Below are 20,662 nucleotides of genomic sequence, written 5' to 3'. Positions count from 1 at the left end.
CTAGCAAGAGGCCAACACGGCTTCTGCATGTGTTTGGTGACCGGTGCTCTACACGGTAAAAGCCTAAATCTGGTCGGGACCAGGGTCGGGACCAGGGTCGGGACCAGGGTCGGGACCAGGGTCGGGACCAGGGTCGGGACCAGGGTCGGGACCAGGGTCGGGACCAGGGTCGGGACCAGGGTCGGGACCAGGGTCGGGACCAGGGTCGGGACCAGGGTCGGGACCAGGGTCGGGACCAGGGTCGGGACCAGGGTCGGGACCAGGGTCGGGACCAGGGTCGGGACCAGGGTCGGGACCAGGGTCGGGACCAGGGTCGGGACCAGGGTCGGGACCAGGGTCGGGACCAGGGTCGGGACCAGGGTCGGGACCAGGGTCGGGACCAGGGTCGGGACCAGGGTCGGGACCAGGGTTGGGACCAGGGTTGAGAGGTTCTACCCGGGAGAAAATGTAAAATCTACAGCCGACCCATTGTAAGTGTGAATGGTATGCCTTGCCTACCTGTGTTCCACATATGGTGAACCCGTGTTGATGTCAACACAGGGAGACAATATTTGTGTAAAGGCCTTAATGCTTGTCACTAAACATGCACATTAGTGTACACCATTACATAATTCATTGCATTTTGCTCTGTATAATATGTTTACACGGCATTGTAACATTTTATAGTGTGGAAATGGCAACATGGAAATAAATGTTTCTACTACAGTGAACATGAACATTAACATTTATTGTTCAAAACCTGCCAAGTATACAAAAGCTTTTGAATGAACTTTGTTCAAGTCTCTTTACATATGCTACGTACCCTGCAATTCTTAAATTGGCGGGTGATTATAGGAAACGGATATCGGAAACATAGAACTCACCAAAGTAATACCATACATACATCAAAGTGGACAACTTTCACTGTTAAACTACATGTGTATCTGGTTTATTTTACCAAGACAACAGAAAGGAACACGTTATTTAAAGTATGTACAATAACGACAATAGAAAGCAAACTATTGCGTTTTTTTTTATTTTCAAGCTGGGGACAAAAAAACAAACACTTCTTGCAATTCTAATGAAAGGACACAATTCCAAGCTTGAAAATCATTCTCACCAACATGTACATTGTATCATGTTTACAAATGTAAGCGGAGGCTTGGGTTGGAAAAATACCCCGTTTTAGCCTTCATCAAACTAACGCAGAGTTGTAAATTCACCAAGAATGTTGCAACAACAAGCAGCCGTCTACGTACATTTTAACCTTTCGCCTCTTTTTTTTTTTTTTTTTTTTAAATAACTAAGAATTATACATTGGTTTGTCTTTTGGTTACAAAACACAAAAAAAGTTTCTTTTTCTTGAATATATGTACTACTACATTGTACTGAATTCAATATTCTTAAATACCCTCCCAAACACAAATGACACTGACTCGAAGACCCTCAAAAAATGCATTCGTATTTACAAAGACATTTTTTTATATAAAAGAGACAACAATTGGTCAACTTGTTTGTCTGCATAATTATATAACTTTCTTACACAAGCAAAACACAGAACTGCTGAAATGTATGTTAAGTTAAACAAGGTACAACTTGTATTTTAGTCAGAGTATATATGACAAGCATGATTTTTAACACCAACTGTAGTTACTGTGAAAAGTTCAATAAACTTGTGAATTATTCAGCAAGGGACCAAGTAGTCGGCAACTGTGACCATGATGAACCTGAGAAAGCATTTCTCGTAACATTCTGCAGTTTCAGCCTTGGTGCGTATTATGCATTAAAGGCAGAGAGGACAATTTGCAGCTATCCACAAAGTAACCGACCAAATTATTGTTCAAAAGCTTACTTGGTTTAAAGATAGTAATGACACTAAAATCCCTGTTAAATTATTCCTTGTGGCATGATGTCACTTTGAAGAAAACATACAAGGTCATTTCCAAAGATGTGTCATGTGACACATTTTTGAAAGTTTTTTGGTAGTTCACGACAAATCTGTGAATGGGTGCAGCGTTGACACGACACACACACGCGCTCAGTTACTATTATTTGTCGATTCAGTGTGTGACATCACATAACTACAATCGCCTGAAAGAGAACCATATCCCGAATGCTAATTTCGGGACTGTTTCACGAGAGGGCGCAATTCAAAATATGACTTGGCAACTTTTGAATTGAAATCGCGATCCAGAATATCATGTTTTCTCAAAATACACAGAGCTAAAACTTCATCAGGTTAGTTGTAAAGCACCCGCCCTTAGATTTTGAGTACTTTTGTTGCTTCAAGTGAAACAAATACACAAATTCCAGAAAAAAAACCAACCGGACTATAAACCTGTACTGAATTGAGCGGTGCGTTTCAAACATAAAAGAGTACGCCTATAGGAATATTTTATCAGCTGAAATTTAACAGTTGAATTATAAATAGACAGTATAGTTTACAGAACTGTTTGCATTCAGTTCATTTTGTTGTGCGAAACAGCTGTCTAGTCATACAAAACCAATAAAAACACTTTAAACATATTTGGAGTACACATTTCTTTCTCCACGACTGTCTTAAAATGTGAGCTGCTTTGTGAAAAAGAGCCAAGGTGTTTCTGAGATAATGAAAACACTAATATTGATGGGATATTTTTGGTTTACTTTGTAAAAACAGCTTTTTTCTTTAACTTGCTTATGACGTACCTTACATGTGTGCTACTATTTCAATTGTCAGATTCAAGAAGTTCATTCGTTTGTCAGGACGCTAAAGAAGGAGGGTAACATGCATCGGATCTTAGTAAGGAATTTGGGGTCACCTGGATTGTTTTCTGCAATAGGAATATTCCAAACTTTCAGGGAAAGCAAATGTATCAAGCATTCACACCTGAAGAAGCAAACGTCAAACTTCTGTCAAACGTGATGTTTTTTCAATTAAGTATTCAACTAATTTTTACTTCATATGACTCATTTCCATAAAGCAGGTCACATGCCACATTTGAGAGCATTACTATCTCTTGTCTGTACAATGCTAGGCATTATTGATGGGCTTCCAGTTTGGCGATGATGCGTTCCAGAACGCGTTTGGCTTCACACTGTGGAAAGTTGGCCATGTCGTAGTACTGGCGGGCAATGCGGATCAACCTGAAAAAGAACATGGCGGTATGAAACATGTTTTTGTAAAAAACAGTTTCGTCAAGGGGATTTTTAATTTGTGAGGACTTGTGATAGACTTGACTTCAACACCAGAGAAATTGTTTGGGCTTTTCAGAATCAAGTTTAAAGAGGATTTTCTCATGGTCTCACCAGTCTGGTTTGATGTCGGTCACGGTGCGAATGTAGTTCTTGGTGGTCAGCACAAACTCGTTGTACAGCACCCACTCCGGTTTGTGGTCCAGACACGTGGACGGGTGCAGCTGGACAATCTGGTTGTCCTTGACGGTCAAGTAGTGGCCGGTCCGCTCCAAGTGGGCCACCTGGTAAGAGAACGACAAGTAGGTAAGACCTCTGCACCTGAATATGCTAAGTTTGTGCTTCGAATACCGTTTCAACTCATCAAAGGGTTCTTTGTCCTAACCAAGTTTCAAGGCACTGAGTACACAGTAGAAGGTAATTAACCCTAACCCCCTAGACATTTAGGATGCAACCTCAATCCTTCACAATCCTGTACAATCCTCCAACGGCCTCCACGTAAAAATTGCATACAGTCTCAATCCTCCAAAATCATCTGTTATTTCTTGAATGTGGTACTTGGAAGGGGTGACCACTGCCTCAATCCTGCAAAACCTTCCAGCAATTACCGTCAATATGTTGAGGCAGAGCCGGTGACATCCTGGAGCAGTGCTGAGGATTTCGAGTATACACTCCCTCCTGAGGACGGACAGAGCACACTGTCCGAAATGTCGAGTTCTACACTCAATCAACCGGTTCTTTTCAGAACCACACTTCTTCCAAGAAGAGATTACTTTCCACATGGTGTTCTCGCAATCTTTTTACTTTATACTCTAGGCCTAAATTTATGCACGCCTGAGCATTAACAACACAAGGTCCGGCCTAAGACCTTGACACAGTGCATCCTCCAAAATCAGCAACACGTTTTTGCCATCAATTTGGCAAAGAGGATTTTGGAGGATTTGGGAAGGTTAGGGTTAACACGAGTACTTTCACTGTATTACATTGAGTTTAATATTCATCGATGAATCCATTCAACTGTAGAGTGTATGGGTGGAGTAAATAGGCAGGGCGTTTTGGAGTGATACAGCGTCTTAAAACTGGCATAGAGCAGTGAGCAGAATATTTATTAAAACCTACCTGCATGAAGAATCCCGAGACGAGAGCCTTGCATCCTCCAAAATCAGCAACACGTTTTTGCCATCAATTTGGCAAAGAGGATTTTGGAGGATTTGGGAAGGTTAGGGTTAACACGAGTACTTTCACTGTATTACATTGAGTTTAATATTCATCGATGAATCCATTCAACTGTAGAGTGTATGGGTGGAGTAAATAGGCAGGGCGTTTTGGAGTGATACAGCGTCTTAAAACTGGCATAGAGCAGTGAGCAGAATATTTATTAAAACCTACCTGCATGAAGAATCCCGAGACGAGAGCCTTGCGGATGTTGATGTAGTAGTCCTTGCTGTTGAAGTCGGTGCTGCTGCGCTTGAGGGCAAACCGGTCCATGATGCGGGCCAGCTGCTGCCTGACGTTGTCGGCCGACTTGAGGGACCGACTCTGGATGAAGTTGTCGTAGCACCACTGCACATCCTCGTTGTCTGTTAACGACACGGGAGAAACAACATATGGTTCAAAAATAGGAATTACCAATGCTTTAGTTTGTTTCACTTAGTAAAAAAAATGATGTTGTATCTAATAATTGGGCTTATCTACTTATAGACCATATGTTTACAAAATTAAATGTTGTGGTCACGTGATGCCATATTTCAGCAAATGGTCCTCTTCTGCACTGCTTGTAAATCTCTTGAAATACACTCAACCAAAAAAGAAAGTTCCCCCCCCCCCTTAATACTTGTCCGTCTAACTCAAAGACTACTGGGCACATCTTGCTCAAATTACGGCTAATCAGTACAGAAATTCCTTAGCAATCCAGCCATACTCTTTGTTTGGCCCAAAACAGTGATAATGTGTACAAAATTATGCAATTTATGACAAATGGTACCGAAGAAAAGGTTGCACTTCTGTATACGTGCAAGGTGAGTGTGAACCACAACTTGCATGTATACAAAAGTGCAACTTTTTTCGGTATCGTTTGTCATAAACTGCATAAATTTGTACACATTATCACTGTTTGGGGCCAAATAGAGAGTATGGCTGGATTGCTAAGGAATTTCTGTATCGATTAGTCGTTATTTGAGTGAGAGGTGCTCAGTAGCTTTTGAGTTACACAAAAAGTATTGGAAGGGGAGGGACTTTCTTTTTTGGTTGAGTGTATGACTGGTTTATAAGTGTTGACATCTACTGTTTAGTGTGGGCCACATAACATTCATAAGATGCTGAAATGTTTGGGTTGCCCGGCGGTTGCCTGCTGGCATGAAATCACAGGGCACATGGTCCGTACCATGGTCTTTTACTAGCAAATGCAAAACCCACAGAATTAAAACACAGAAACAGATTTCGGTAAGAACTGGTGTACACAGTTGTACAAGAGCTAATCTCCTTTTGCTCCTTAAAATAATTCAAAAATTTAAGGTCAATTAAGAAACAAATGTATATTGGTAATTCTTTGTTGGATTGTGAACAACACTCGTCTGACAAGCTGCACCTTCAAGTGAGAACAGTTAAAATGTTCCACGCTAACACATCGCAACAAAAATCTGGAGAGTTTATACTTACTCTGCTTGAAGGCGTGGTAGACATTCAGCATGGTCAGGTGATCGCCGTCGATGTGGGCAAATCGCATCTTGGCTTCATCGGCTGCCTTCTTGGCCTCGTTGGGTCGCAGAAAACACTGTGGGACTAAATTAATGTTGGGTGGTGGCCGCCAAAAAACGACCGTCCATTCCCATGTTTAGTACAAGCGAGCCAAAAACACGCGGCCATGACTACACAGGCACGGTTTGAAAAAAAAATCTAAATTTATACTGTTGCACTACTTACCAATAGGAACCAGCTAAAAAGTTAAAGGGGCTGTTTCGATAGATTTTTGGGATAAAACGATGCCCTAAAATGTTCGAAACCTGTCCATTTTGGACTGGGTTGGAATAGGTCATTTGATAAGGACAAGCTGATAGGAACTCCCAAAACATCTAACGAAATGAAACACGAAAACGGCTCAGAAAAATGAAACAAGTTTGAAATAATTTTCAGCTGTCTCATTCTGAGTTCCAAATACCAGTGTACTTATAATACAAGTCTTGCCTGAGCGTATGTGTCGTTATTTGAATAATGGACCGATTCCGTTAAGCACCACTCCATGGTGTTTTGGCCAATCACAGCCGAAGCTATGCAACCAAATGCCCTACAAAAGTCTCGCATGCACGCATCTTACGTATTACATGCACGGCTGGAACATAAAGCGTAGCACTGGGGATTGGTACCAATTAGGGGTGCGCTTCTGTGGTTAATTTTGGAATCGGGTCCCCATTGCCGTAACTAATCGGGTACTCGCAGAACCATAATTACTAATAAAAAGCGAGGTTTTCTCCACTGCATGCAAATCACACAGCGGTACAAAACTGCATCTCCGAACCTAAAATGTACAATCCCAAGCTTTCAAAATCCCAACTGGACTCAAAAAGTAAAATTCAGTATTCCTCAGACGCAAAAGCATCAGCAGCTGATCAATAAACAGTTGTATTTTCCTTCACAAGGGTTTTGTGAGAATACGTTAAGAAGCTTTCAGGTATTAAAAACCAAAAAAGTGAAACTGGGTACCTGCCACTTTTGGTCAGGTTATCGGGTACTGCAGTATCCATCCCAACACCAGCACCAAAGGTGCAAGAAAAAAGCCACAAACGCGCAACTTTGAGCCATTCTGAAGCAAAAAAGACCGGGTCTGAAGCAACAAAGACCGGGTCTGAATTCTGGAGAACCAAGACCCCGAGGGTTTCGCATGCCGCGTCATCCCCTCTGCATTACCTGATAGCATAGCCGTGATGGACAGGATCTCGTTGGAGCAGCTGTTGTCGGCGCTAGCGATGACCATCTTGCCCAGCTGGGGGTCCAAGGGAAACTCGGCCATCATGGAGCCCAGCTCTGTCAGGTCGCCGTTGTCGTCCAGCGATCCCAGGTAGTTCAGCAGCTCCAGGGCTCTCATTAGAGTTTCAGGGGCTGAGGGGAGAAAAAGACCAACAATAACATCCATTGCTAGATTGAGGAAATATTGTTGACAAATTGACTTAAATCCCTTTTTTATTTGATTTTATTTGGGGGAGGGTGGGGGGGGGGATATTACCAGAATCAAACCCAGTGGCATCAAGGTAAGGATGAAATAATAATATTCAATATTAATGTCTGTCTGACAAGAGGCTGTCTCAGGGTGGGGAAAATTCATAATAGAGGCTTTGACCAAAAATAGACATAAGTGTTGGAGAATTTTTCTTAACCCTAACCCCCAAAGGGCTGTTTGGGGGTCACGTACCAAATACCACAGAATACTACATGTGCTTCGCACACTTGTATGGAAAGTAATTCATACTACAGGTTACTCCTCAGTAGTATTTTGTAGCATTGGGGCGGTTAGGGTTAAAGGGTGGGTAAGTAAGAATGTTTAATGTGCAGTGTAGTTCGTACTGCAGTCCAGCATGCAGTGTAGCTCATTTTAAGTATGGCATTGCTCATTTTTGGGGTTGCACAAAGTTTTCCAGCATGTTGCACCATTTTTGCGGTGAGGGTGATATGAGTGGGGTAGGGAGTGGGGTAGGGAGGTGTGGAACAGGGGTGAGGAAAATGGGATAAGGTAGAGGGGATGGTAAGAGGGAAGGGGATGGTGGGGTGCGATTGGGGGTGGAGGTGGGGTGCGATTGGGGGTGGAGGTGGAGGTGGGGTGCAATTGGGGGTGAAGGTGGGGGTGCAGTTGGGGGTGAAGTTGGGGGTGCGGTTGGGGGTGAGGGTAGAGGTGGGGTAGGGGTGGGTGTGGGGATGGGGGTAGGAGTGGGGGTAGTGGTAGAAGTGGGGGTAGGGGTGGGGTGGGGTTGGGGTGGGGTTGGGGTAGGGGTTTGGGATGGGGATGGGGAGAGAGAAATTGGGTTGGGGTGGGGGTACGGGGATGAGGTGAAGGGAAGGGGCTTTCTTACCTGGAGGGTCCATGAAGTCAAAGTGCACCAAGTCGTCAATGCCAAGTTTCTTCAGCTGCAGCACTACCGTGCCAAGGTTAGACCGTAGGATCTCTGGGTAGGTATTGTCTTGCATTTCCAACTGGTAAGCCTTCTCTGTGTACAGACGGAAACACTTGCCGGGTTTGGTACGCCCGGCACGGCCAGCCCGCTGCTGGGAACTGGCCTTGCTGATGGGGGAGACCAGGAGAGACTCGACCCTGATGCGAGGATTGTACACCTGAATAATTAAAAACAATGTTGACATATGTATGAATGATTGATTTTTTATACCAGATTACGACAGGCGGGAAACAAATGGGGCTGGTACGGACACTGTGATTACCTCCTCAATGGTTACATAAAGTGCGACAGACACTTGGCTGTTGCATTTAAGGCAAACATGCAAAGGTGCCTGTGCAAAGGTGCCAAGGGTCTGTAAACACTCAGGTGATAAAGTAGGTTTGCATATTCTGCACCATGCGTCCATGTACCGATGTGCATCCGCAGTGTGTCCCACACCATATCGCCCACTGTGATTACCTCCTCAATGGTTACATAGAGTGGGACAGACACTTTACAGACACTCATGAGTGGCCAGACAACGATGTTACAGTAGTCCCAACCCAAAAGGCAGTTGGTTGGGGCTGTCCCAGCTGTAGTTGGGACTGTCCCAGCTGTAGTTGGGACTGTCCCAACTGTAGGACTGTTCTAACTGTAGGACTGTCCCAACTGTAGGACTGTTCTAACTGTAGGACTGTGCCAACTGTAGGACTGTCCCAACTGTAGGACTGTCCCAACTGTAGGACTGTCTCAACTGCAGGACTGTCCCAACTGTAGGACTGTCCCAACTGTAAGATTGTTCCAACTGTAGGACTGTCCCAACTGTAGGATTGTTCTAACTGTAGGACTGTGCCAACTGTAGGACTGTCCCAACTGTAGGACTGTCTCAACTGTAGGACTGTCCCAACTGTAGGACTGTCCAAACTGTAGGACTGTCCCAACTGTAGGACTTTACCAACTGTAAGACTATCCCAACTGTAGGACTGTCCCAACTGTAGGATTGTTCTAACTGTAGGACTGTGCCAACTGTAGGACTGTCCCAACTGTAGGACTGTCCCAACTGTAGGACTGTCCCAACTGTAGGACTGTGCCAACTGTAGGACTGTCCCAACTGTAGGACTGTCCAAACTGTAGGGCTGTCCCAACTGTAGGACTGTCTCAACTGTAGGACTGTCCCAACTGTAGGACTGTGCAAACTGTAGGACTGTCCCAACTGTAGGACTGTCCCAACTGTAGGACTGTCTCAACTGTAGGACTGTCCCAACTGTAGGACTTTACCAACTGTAAGACTGTCCCAACTGTAGGACTGTCCCAACTGTAGGACTGTGCCAACTGTATGACTGTCCCAACTGTAGGACTGTCTCAACTGTAGGACTGTCCCAACTGTAGGACTGTCCCAACTGTAGGACTGTCCTAACTGTAGGATTGTTCTAACTGTAGGACTGTCCCAACTGTAGGACTGTCCCAACTGTAGGACTGTCCCAACTGTAGGACTGTCCCAACTGTAGGACTGTCCCAACTGTAGGACTGTCCCAACTGCAGGACTGTCCCAACTGCAGGACTGTCCCAACTGCAGGACTGTCCCAACTGTAGGACTGTCCCAACTGTAGGACTGTCCCAACTGTAGGACTGTCCCAACTGTAGGACTGTCCCAACTGTAGGACTGTCCCAACTACAGCTGGAACGTTCCTAACTATAGTTGGGACAGGCCCGACTATAGTTGGGACAGGCCTGTAGTTGGGGCATAAAAAGTGCAATCTACTGCTCCTATTGAGAGTCCATTATGTACACCAACCTTCTGTTTGGCAAAGCCCGGATCAATCACAAACACCACACCGTCTATCGTGAGAGAGGTCTCAGCAATGTTGGTGGAGACGACCACCTTGCGGCCGATGGCTCCGTTGGCCTTGTTGGGCGGGGCCGGATCAAAGATTCTCTGCTGGAGGGCTGGGGGCAGGGTGGAGTACAGTGGGATGGTCTTGACATCGCCTACGTCAGCTCCCAGGATGTCAACCTCTCGTTTTATCCGCTTACAGGCTTCCTCGATTTCCTTGTCGTTAAGAAAAATTGATATAATTTATAATAATAAAAATAATAATTGTTTTATTTATTTTGAGAACACTGTCAAAACTAATGAAACTGAAAATTACAAAAGTTAAAGCCTACATGTAAGAGAAACAATAGTAAAACCTTATGCGAATGCCTTTTTAAAAAGAAAATCTTAAGCTTGGTCTTAAAAACTGAAAGAGACTGAACCTCAAGTGTCAGCTACTTCCATAAGCTGGCAGCGGCTTGTGCAAATGCATGGTCCCCCATTGTTTTTTGCAGTCTCCCAGATGGACAATCTAACAGCAACCTCCCATTAGACAGTAGGGAATAGTTGGAATGGACTTTACCTTTCAACATATATAATGTATCTGGGAGCAAGATCATGAAGAGCCTTCAACCTAACTATCCGGGGATTTTTCTCTAGGATGCAACCTCAATCCTCCAAAATCCTCTGTTATATCTTGACTGTGGTCCTTGGAGGGGTGACCACTGCCTCAATCCTGCCTCAATCCTCCAGCAATCACTGTCAATGTGTCAATAAGATCTTACCTCCTGTCCGGTCAAGAAGAGCAAGATGTCCCCGTCTATGTCCTCCCCAACGTGGATCTGAACCACGGTGCGTATGGCCGCCTCCAGGTAGTCCCTCTCTGGCTCTGGGGTGTAGAAGATCTCCACGGGGTGGGTGCGACCGGGGACCGTCATGAGAGGAGCGTGGTCAAAGTAATCCTACAGAGGGCCAAACACAATGGATGGAGTACAATAATAAGAATGCTGAGCTTGAGTTGTTGTTAATTTGGGAGTGCTTTACTTCAAGCCTGATACATTCTTGATAGGAACAAAGAAGTATTCTCAGTGAGCTTCAAGCTTCCTATGCCGAAGAATCGTCGTCGCGTCATTAGCATGGTTGCAATTATTTTGTGTCGAGATGCTGCTTGCTCCTTGAGAATCACACGGTTTCTCAGTTTTGTGATCTGAGCGTTACTTCTCTGCTTGATGTGATTTGCTCGATATTGACAGTTCACTTGGGGCGCAAGCAAATTGCAGGTCGACCTGGGGCCGCCCTTAGAGGCTAATGCTCTTTTTTTTCATAATCAGTTTGAATTACCTGAAACTTGCCGGCGTCCAGCGTGGCGCTCATGACCACCACCTTGAGATCCGATCGCTGCTTCTCCACCTCCTTGAGCAGACCCATCAGGATGTCCGTGGCTAAGGTGCGCTCGTGGGCCTCGTCGAGCAGGATGACCCCGTAGCGCTCCAGTAAGGGATCTGTCATGGCCTCACGTAGTAACATACCATCGGTCATGTATCTGGAGACGAGGGGAAAATTCTACTGCTAAACTGGGGACGCAAGTGGGCTCGGACAGTTTTTGTAGAAAATATATAGTGTACAGGAAAAGTAGACGGTGCTTGAAGTGTTATCTAAAATTTCAAAATAAGCAGGAATTTGTATCGTTGCAGTACTTTCATGACTGGGTACAGCTAGCTTTGGGAAATCAGATCAAAAAATAGAGGCTAGTTTTACTGTTCCAAGTTTGAGCAAGTTTGAGCACTCAATATTTGTTTTCTAACACTGCATGGGTCTAGGGTAGTAGGATCAGACTAGAGCTAGCGGTCGATATTCATAAATTTCAGAAAAATGACAAAATTCAACTTGCGCCAAATTTTACCAAGGTTATGACACATTTTACAAAGGTTACGCAGTGTGTTTAGGGCATGGAGAAACGTAAACAATTAAAAAATGGATGATTTTGCCCACTTATCTGTACCGCTCATCATAACCTAGGGTCACAAGGGGCAGGTAAGAACCTGGGCCGAATTTCATGGCGCCGCCAAGCACACAATTTTCTGCTAACAGAGCCCCCATCTGCTAAGCAGTAAGCACAGCAAGAGGCATGCTTACCTCAGAGAAAAAAGTTGCTTAAACTTAGTGAGGTAACAATGTAAATCTTCATGTGTGCGCAACCGTAAGCACATCCGTGCCATGAAATAGTGCTTAAGGTTAGTGACATTTTCTGCTATAGTTAGCACAACTTTTTCTGCTTACTGTTAAGCAACACCATGTACTTGTCCCCAGGCTTCATACTTAAGCATTGTCTGGACTTCATCAATTTTGGATAAACTTTGACACATCCAAGGTACTGAATGCCGCAAGAGAACGGCTACTTACTTGAGCATGGTCTTGGAGCTGGTGCAGTCTTCAAACCGTATACTGTAGCCCACCTCTTGGCCCAAGACCAGGTCCATCTCGTCAGAGACGCGCTGGGCCACGCTCATGGCAGCCACTCGCCTGGGCTGGGTACAGGCTACTGCCTTCTTGCTGGACATGGCAAACTTGGAGCGGACGTACTCCACACACCACTGGGGAATCTGGGATTTCACAAAATAGGTTTAATGTATTGATCATCAATATGGATTTTAGAAATTGTACTCCCAGTAACATTCTATTCATAAATACCTGAGACAGTTAACCAATTCCTACTGTTCAAGAGCGGGTGGTTTTAAACCACTGATAAAACACCGGCTGGTTTTAAAGGGAATATACAACATTTGCAAACATCGAAAAATAAAATTACCAAGTTTTTACGAAATACCTTAATAGGATGTTGGTAAATGACAGTCTAAAGCATCCTGTAAAATTATGGCACCTGGTATACTGTCATTTTCAAGAAAAGTGGTATTTTTGTATCAATTTCCAACGCTGATCGGCCGATCAGCGTTGGAAACAACTGGCTTTTTTTCAAATACTGGCCCCAATTGACCATTGCACTTGTTTGCAATCGATTACAAATCTATGAACGGGTACGAGCCAGCTAGACTGGTTCCCTGACCTTACAATTCCCTAATGTATGTAAACTGCTCTGTTTCTTCTTATATGGAGTCAGGGAACCAGACTACAGGAAAATGATCGTTTTTCTTGGTTTTTATAGCATTTTCGAACCCAAAACCTCCAAAAAGTCAGTGTAACTATATTTGCTTTATATTTCCAACCCACCAATTCCATCCATTTCTGAAAATTACAGCAAAAGCAAATGATGTATATTCCCTTTAAACTCAATTCCTACGTTCTGCGCCACATTGTGCGTGTGCCAATGTCCATATGAAGAGATTTTTAGCACTATGCACGCAGGACACTAATAACAGACATGGCCAGAGGGTTGCTTCACAAAATATGAAGTAAATTGTTGATTTAAGCTGTTGAACATAATTGTTGAACAAATTTGTGAATTTTTTGATTCATTTTTACTTTTTGAACGAAAGGTATTAATCTAATTGATGAATGGGAAAATAAAAATGTGCTTGGCCGGTTTGAAACAAGTACGTTTGCCCCTAGCCAGTTTTAAACATTCTTGTTTCAAACCGGCTAAGCACATAATTTATTCCCTTAGTGTAGACTCCACTTTGTTATATTGTGTGCTTGGATACTGTAATTTCATTGGTCTAAGACGGCCACGTGTCTGGACAATTAAAATGCATGTCAGTCACACACTGAGGGTGATATCACACTTCGTTCATTGTGCTCGTTGCGCGCACGAGTGGAACCTGCCGGCGCGATATAGCTTTGTGTAATGAGAACTGCAATGTAAAACACTAAGTCTCATGTCTGGCAGGACATCAAAACCTTCAGCTATCGAAGGTTACTTTTGTTACTTTGCAAAGGGGCAATTCCACGGTAACGGAAGGACGTTTTCACTCATTAAACAAAATTTCAAATGTGTGTATCACAGACACTGTTCATAGTTACAGCAAACAAATGTCACATTTGTATTGCTATAATGCTACTTTCATTTTCCACACTTTTGGGGGGCATAAATACCTCCCGTTTATGAATTATGAATATTAATGAGGTCGGTAACGGAAGGACGGTAAAACAGACAAGGGTTTTCCAACTTACTCGCGTTTTGCAAATACTCTGTGAATTTTATGGGGCAATTATATTTTAAAGGTAGGAAATGGAATCCCTGGAGCTTTATCTATACTATACTACCTTTCATTTGACTTTAAGTGTTTCGGTTATATAATTACAACGTTTTAAGCAGATTATAATTTGGTAACGGAAGGACGGTAACGGAAGGACAAAAGGTTTACTCAATTATAGCATGAACAAAATGTGAATTTACACTAATTATACAAGTGAAACAAATTGCTTAAATGTGTAACTGAATGTGAAATCAACAATATGCAGACCTGGCATAAATAATTATACCCAAGAAACTATTGAGATAAAGATAGAAGCCTGCTAATTAATGATAACAAAAGAAAAACGAAAACAACCCAAAACACATAATTCACGAACACAGGACTACTACAGAAATAGACTTCAAACCCATCACCTCAATCCTTAAAAGTTTAAATACACAGTATTTGAACACTTGAGTATATTGGTTACATGTTTTCCAACAACTTTTAATAATACCGGTAGGTTCAAAGGTTAACCTAAAGGGTGGGGGGGGGGGGGGGGGGGACCAGCCTACATGTACATTTAAGGTAAAAACATCTACCGGTAGAACTGATGGCTTCAGTTAGGTGTTACTTTTATTTGAACTCTAAAATCAATGTTTGAAATCAAATTACAATGATTTAGAGTAGTAACAATTAATTTATAAACATCCAAACTGAAGTTGTTAACTTGGGCATAATTTGTCAAAGACTGCACCTAACATGTCTTACACATGTAATTTGAATGAAAGTGCCCCAAAGTACCGGTACTTTCTGCCATCTCATTTTTGACTTAATTTGCTTCTGGAATGGCTTCACAGAATTTGTATCTTTCTCTTTTGTCCATGAATGCTGATGGCAGCAACTTTATGATTTGATTTTCTGCAACAACTCCATACATGTACAAGTACTGGTACATTGGCATATATGTACATGTACATTGTACATGTTGTACATGCCTGTGCCTTCCTTTGTAATAAACACCTTGCCCTGCTTATCCCGCTTTTGTGAAGGTGGGTCACATGAATGTCCTTTCAATGCTCATTATACATGCATGTATTTGCAGTGATTTTCATTTTTCAAACATGAGCGCAAATGTCGTAACATTTGATAAAAATACGATATGTCCTTCCGTTACCGTCCTTCCGTTACCAATTTGGTAACGGAAGGACGTGATTTAATTAATTGTAATTAAAAAACGAGAAGTACAGCAGTGTCAGTTATAATGTCATATTGAAGGCCTACCTAAACTTGCTTTGCACAATAACTTTCAATGCATTCATACTGCAAGTTTTAAAAATAAATTAAAAATATGTATTTTTTCGGTAACGGAAAGACATTTTCGAAGGCTGAAATATTAGAAGTCACTGAAGCGAAACAAATTACGCAAAATGTTAAAAACAAGTTTTAGTCGGTTTTTCAAGACCAATACTTTCTCATGACAGAAACTGATGGCATTAGTACATATTTTTGTGTGTCTATTGGTAAAATACTTTCATATCACTATTAATCACATTTTTAGGATTAAAACAGGATTATTACATAATCCTAGTTTTTGGTACCGAAATGTATAAAAAATAAAATTCCGACTTCAAATCTTGAAAATATAGACTTTTAGCTTTCATTTGATGCCAAATTTGTTTAAGTCACATGTATTTGAATTTTTTGGTGTCATGTCCACTTTGGTGTGGAATTGCCCAAAGGTTACTTTTGTTACTTTGCAAAGGTTACTTTGCAGTGATTTATTTTATATTCTGATTTATTTTTAGTTACAACCATATATCTCTTTATGTTATTGACACCAAACAAAACAATTGTTGTCTGCTGTGATGTGGAATATACCATTTTTAACCCCCTCGGTGCGCATAGCACCCTTGGCGAACCCTTCAGGTGTTAAAAACATCATATCTTACATCACAGCAGTCAACAATTGTTAAATGGCACTTTGTCGCCATTCAAGAGATATTGAGTGGGAGGGACACACTGTGTTTGTGCATGTAAGGTACAAACTACACGTTTCTTAGTATATTCTGAATGAACTCAAGCCTATAGCGTCAGTGCACGAGCATGTTGGCAATGCGTTCGAGGATCCCTACCAGTGGGTCCCTACCAACTTTCTCTTTGTAACCATGTGCAGCCCCGACTGATTCGTAAAATGCATGTGTAACTCATGGGTAACCCAGGCGATAGTCCACTACGCATACGTTTTTACCCTGTGCGTCAATCCTCGCGTGCGCGCTTGGTAAACAGCAAAACTAGCGGCCGACACAGCATGGTTAATGGACCGGTGAGAGTTCGGCTCTCGCTCATGAATATGTACGAGGTATACTAATACTTGTTATTACCTGTGTGGTCTTGCCAGAGCCAGTTTCGCCCACGAGTACCATGACTTTGTACTTGTCCAGCATCTCCATGAACTTGGTCTTGTATTCCCAAACGGGCAGCGTGCGTCGCTTGGCCAGGATCGTATGGTATCGCATGGAGTAAGGCGTCATGTTGTACGGGTTGATACCTAGATTGTTTTGTCTGTAATGGTAGCATAGAAAGAACATCATGCTAGTGCTCAGTCATGTGTCTATTTTCAGGAGGTCAAGATCTATTCTCAAAAGGAAAGAGTCTATTTTTAAAATGGGCATGTTCTAACCATAACCCTCTTTAATCTTCCACAATCCTCCTGCCGGTCTTGGATGATTTGAGAGGATTGAGGATGAAAGGCAAAGATGTAGAGGTTGCAAAGATTTTTGTAGAGGATGCATTACATCAAGCCAGTAGGCCGTATCCTGCATTGGTTATGTTCAGCCATGCATAAATCAGCCCTGTGTTTTTCTCGTACTTCATCCGCACTGCTTCTAAACGCCAGTGGCACTGCCTCAAACCATAGCAGTAATTGGCAGAGGATTTTGGAGGATTGAGGCAGTGGTCACCCTCCACAGACTTAATTCAAGAAATAACAGATGATTTTGGAGGATTGAGGCTGAATCCATTTTTTTCTTTGTGGCAATTGGAGGATTTTGCAGGATTGAGGTTGCATCCTAGCCGGAGGGCCTAAGGGGGGGGGGGATTAGGGCTAATGGTGGAAAAATCAGAGATTTCAAAATCCTGTTATCCTAGTTTTTTTTCACACTGCATAATACTAGTACAGTACTCACTCCAACAGAATCCATCAAAACATGCAGTTGGATTTTGAAGGGTTGGGGATGGTTGGGGTTAATGTTTGACAGTTTGAACAGAAACAAATTTTCATTGAAATCAAAGAACTGGTTTTGCTTGATTTTGGGATTAACTAGATGTTAGTGTACAATGAGCCCAATCTCTTTACACAGAGCCTGACGCTCAGATTTTGTTGAATTTCCAGAAGAAGTGCCCATGCATGTGGGTTACTGATGGATATCTGTTCGTTAACACTAATAGTTAAAAACGAACTCAGGTAAAAGGCTCAAACAAAGCAGAATAACCATGCACAGACCCATCTGAATTGACAATACCTGGAATATTGGTTAATAGCGACAGGAGCAGACGTGACTGCCCCAGAGCCTGACGATGAAGACCTGCTACGATCATCTCGATCTCGATCCTTGTCACGATCTCTTTCCCTGTGTCAAGATAACAAAAAAAAGGACAAGAATCTCTAAATCAACGTTAGCCTCCAAGCGTAAGCAAATAAGACAATGACATTAAAATATTTATGTAGGCTAGCCTATGTACCACAAACCATTCACTTTGGTGGTTGTGTATAAATTAGGTGTGGAGAATCTCAAATTTTTCCTCTCGTTTGAAAGACGGCAAGCAACATCAAGTTTGCGATAGTTTTCCCTTGTAGTGACAGTTGTACATACTTGAATGTGCAAGGGGAAATATATATCACGTGGTATAATTTAACTGATCACACACATGATTTATAATATGCATGCTCACATTTAAAATTTACATCTATAGCATTGTCTAGGGGCCCACAGGCTAGTTTGCAAATAAATATTATGCAATCAACAGGGGGTGCATTCAATAGTGCAATACGCATGCCAGTATTGGGAATCCCTGTATACCTTCACCGTAAACAATGGTTGAATGAAGGTATGCGGGAATGGCATGCCATACGTATTGCACGGAGGAATCCTCCGTGTCCCCGTGATTGAACGTGCCCCTGTTTGTCTGGTCTTGTTTAAATGAGTTACAAAATACAAATTACAATAATTGAGGTCATCATGTATAGGGAATACAAATGATGGTACAACTATAGAATGCAGGGCCACTTTACTCTACATCCGCGCCTCCGTACGGCTGCGTGGAGGCGTGGAGCCGCAGTCGACCTACTAGTACCTCCGAAAATCGATCGTGGAGTCGTGGAGCCACAGTCGATATCTCCTAGAATTGCGCCCTCTATCGGTGCGCGTCTCTGCGACTCCGCGACTGCACTCCAGTGCCCCGCGTCTCCGCGACTCCACGACTCCGCGCCTCCGCCACTCCAGACAGTGCCATGCCCCGTCGCCCTCCTCCCTTCCTAATTTGCAAGCCCATTTAAAATGGATACGGATGCTTCGTTCTCAAAAAAATTCCGCCGAGAATTGCGCCCTCTATCGGCGCGAGTCTCCGCGACTCCGCGCCTCCGCCACTCCAGTGCCCCGCGTCTACGCGACTCCACGCCTCCGCCACTCCAGACAGTGTCCCGTCGCCCTCCTCCCTTCCTAATTTGCGAGCCCATTTAAAATGGATACGGATGCTTCGTTCTCAAAAAAATTCCGCCGAGAATTGCGCCCTCTATCGGCGCGAGTCTCCGCGACTCCGCGCCTCCGCCACTCCAGTGCCCCGCGTCTCCGCGACTCCACGCCTCCGCCACTCCAGACAGTGCCCCGTCGCCCTCCTCCCTTTCTTATTTGCGAGCCCATTTAAAATGGATACGGATGCTTCGTTCTCAAAAAAAATCCGCCGAGAATTGCGCCCTCTATCGGCGCGAGTCTCTGCGACTCCGCGCCTCCGCCACTCCAGTGCCCCGCGTCTCTGCGACTCCGCGACTCCGCGCCTCCGCCACTCCGATCCGTACCGTGCCCCAACACATTTACAAGCACGCCCGCCGGGGGCCCGTCCGATCCTTCATGAGAAGCTTAGAAGACAAGTGCATTCGGTGTACTTAGCACTTTTTGCAGGTTTGCATATCTATTATAGTCGTGTTCCCTAACGTGGCGCACTTCGAAGCTTACCCAACTTTCCTCGTGTAGTGTTGCCAAACCTCTTTGTTGATAAACCTCAAATTCATGCAGTGAAATACTGGTACTTTTACCTTTTTAATGCTTGCTATTTAACCTCTGTGAACAATTTCGGTTTCATAAAATTTAATCCGAAATGCAAAAACGGTCGCGTCCGGAAATTGGGCACAAATTGGCGGAGTGTTCCCTAACGTGGCGCACTTGAATAAATCTCAGAAAATTCCAAATTAACATTTAAGAATTTCTGTAAACTTGATAAATTCTGATAAATCATTATTATCTTTACTTACAAACCCAGCCAGATGTTTGTCAGAAAATTATTTTCTTATTTTTCGGGGCATTTTCAAAGGGTTCACTTTGCACTTGAAAATAAAATCGGAAAATCACGCCAAAATAATTTTTTCTTTTAACTTTGTAACGGGTGAATAAACTCGCAATTTATGAACGGGAGTGTTTAGAACTTGATGAAATTTCACTTTCTGTGAAATTTCAGTTAAAACTTTTGCTCTAGCTAGGCGCTACAGGCGAAAAATCAAAGTGCGCCACGTTAGGGGCCGCGCCACGTTAGGGTACATCAACAATATTACTATACTCCTATCCATCCACGCCTCCAAGCAAAATAAAAACCTTGCTCCGGCGTGGCCCTGCATTCTATAGTTGCTCCCAAATGATAAAAGTGGTGTCAGGATACTGCATTTACATGTAGGGGCCTACTCTAATAAAACGTAAACTATTTAGAACTCCCCCCCCCCCTTCTTAACTCCTCCCCTGTCACTGTCGAACATGTGAATGTTACATGCATGGCCGGTCCAGGCCATCACGATGATCACCATGTTCACCATAACACCGCAGAAATTGAAATAAAGAAATGTTCTTTATCATCACCTGTACTCCTTCTTTGAAGAATATGAGTCATTGATGTCCAATCGTCGTTTTGACATACTTGAAACACTGAACTGTTGGGTCACAACCGCGAAAAACGATATTTAATGGTCAAGTCTATTCGGAATCGTCAGATCGGCGAAAAGCGGACCGTCAATATCTGTTACCGTAGTTTAAGAATGTCTGTTTTTATTTCTGTTGAAAATCATTTATGTTTAGACACACAAACCAATTTTTATATCATGAATATAACATATAATGTATATTTAATGACTTTGGTTTAGTAATTGTTCAAGTCTT

General features: G+C 43.2%; 2 protein-coding genes across 3 annotated transcripts; both read right to left on the bottom strand.

Annotated features, from left to right (window-relative positions):
• Positions 1 to 63: 63 nt before the first annotated feature.
• On the bottom strand, positions 64 to 885 carry LOC119740094 (tetra-peptide repeat homeobox protein 1-like). Its single transcript, XM_038215296.1, has 2 exons — positions 864 to 885; positions 64 to 431 (listed from the first exon to the last, which is right to left on the bottom strand). The coding sequence occupies exons 1-2, from the start codon at positions 883 to 885 to the stop codon at positions 64 to 66; spliced, it is 390 nt and encodes a 129-aa protein (XP_038071224.1).
• A 367-nt stretch (positions 886 to 1,252) lies between these two features.
• On the bottom strand, positions 1,253 to 20,550 carry LOC119739997 (putative pre-mRNA-splicing factor ATP-dependent RNA helicase PRP1). Of its 2 annotated transcripts, XM_038215178.1 has the most exons (14): positions 20,366 to 20,550; positions 17,765 to 17,872; positions 16,625 to 16,805; positions 12,511 to 12,710; positions 11,449 to 11,650; positions 10,893 to 11,069; positions 10,090 to 10,344; positions 8,214 to 8,472; positions 7,057 to 7,248; positions 5,812 to 5,934; positions 4,570 to 4,733; positions 4,273 to 4,299; positions 3,268 to 3,437; positions 1,253 to 3,105 (listed from the first exon to the last, which is right to left on the bottom strand). In XM_038215178.1, the coding sequence occupies exons 1-14, from the start codon at positions 20,419 to 20,421 to the stop codon at positions 3,000 to 3,002; spliced, it is 2,220 nt and encodes a 739-aa protein (XP_038071106.1). In that variant the 5' UTR covers positions 20,422 to 20,550; the 3' UTR covers positions 1,253 to 2,999. The 2 variants fall into 2 exon arrangements, with proteins under 2 accessions (XP_038071106.1, XP_038071105.1); XM_038215177.1 differs by lacking the exon at positions 4,273 to 4,299 and having other exon boundaries at positions 4,543 to 4,733.
• Positions 20,551 to 20,662: the final 112 nt, after the last annotated feature.

Source organism: Patiria miniata, unplaced genomic scaffold, assembly GCF_015706575.1.
Source record: "Patiria miniata isolate m_02_andy unplaced genomic scaffold, ASM1570657v1 HiC_scaffold_4, whole genome shotgun sequence".
Classification (NCBI taxonomy): domain Eukaryota; kingdom Metazoa; phylum Echinodermata; class Asteroidea; order Valvatida; family Asterinidae; genus Patiria; species Patiria miniata.
This window is presented reverse-complemented; position numbering and strand designations above follow the sequence as displayed.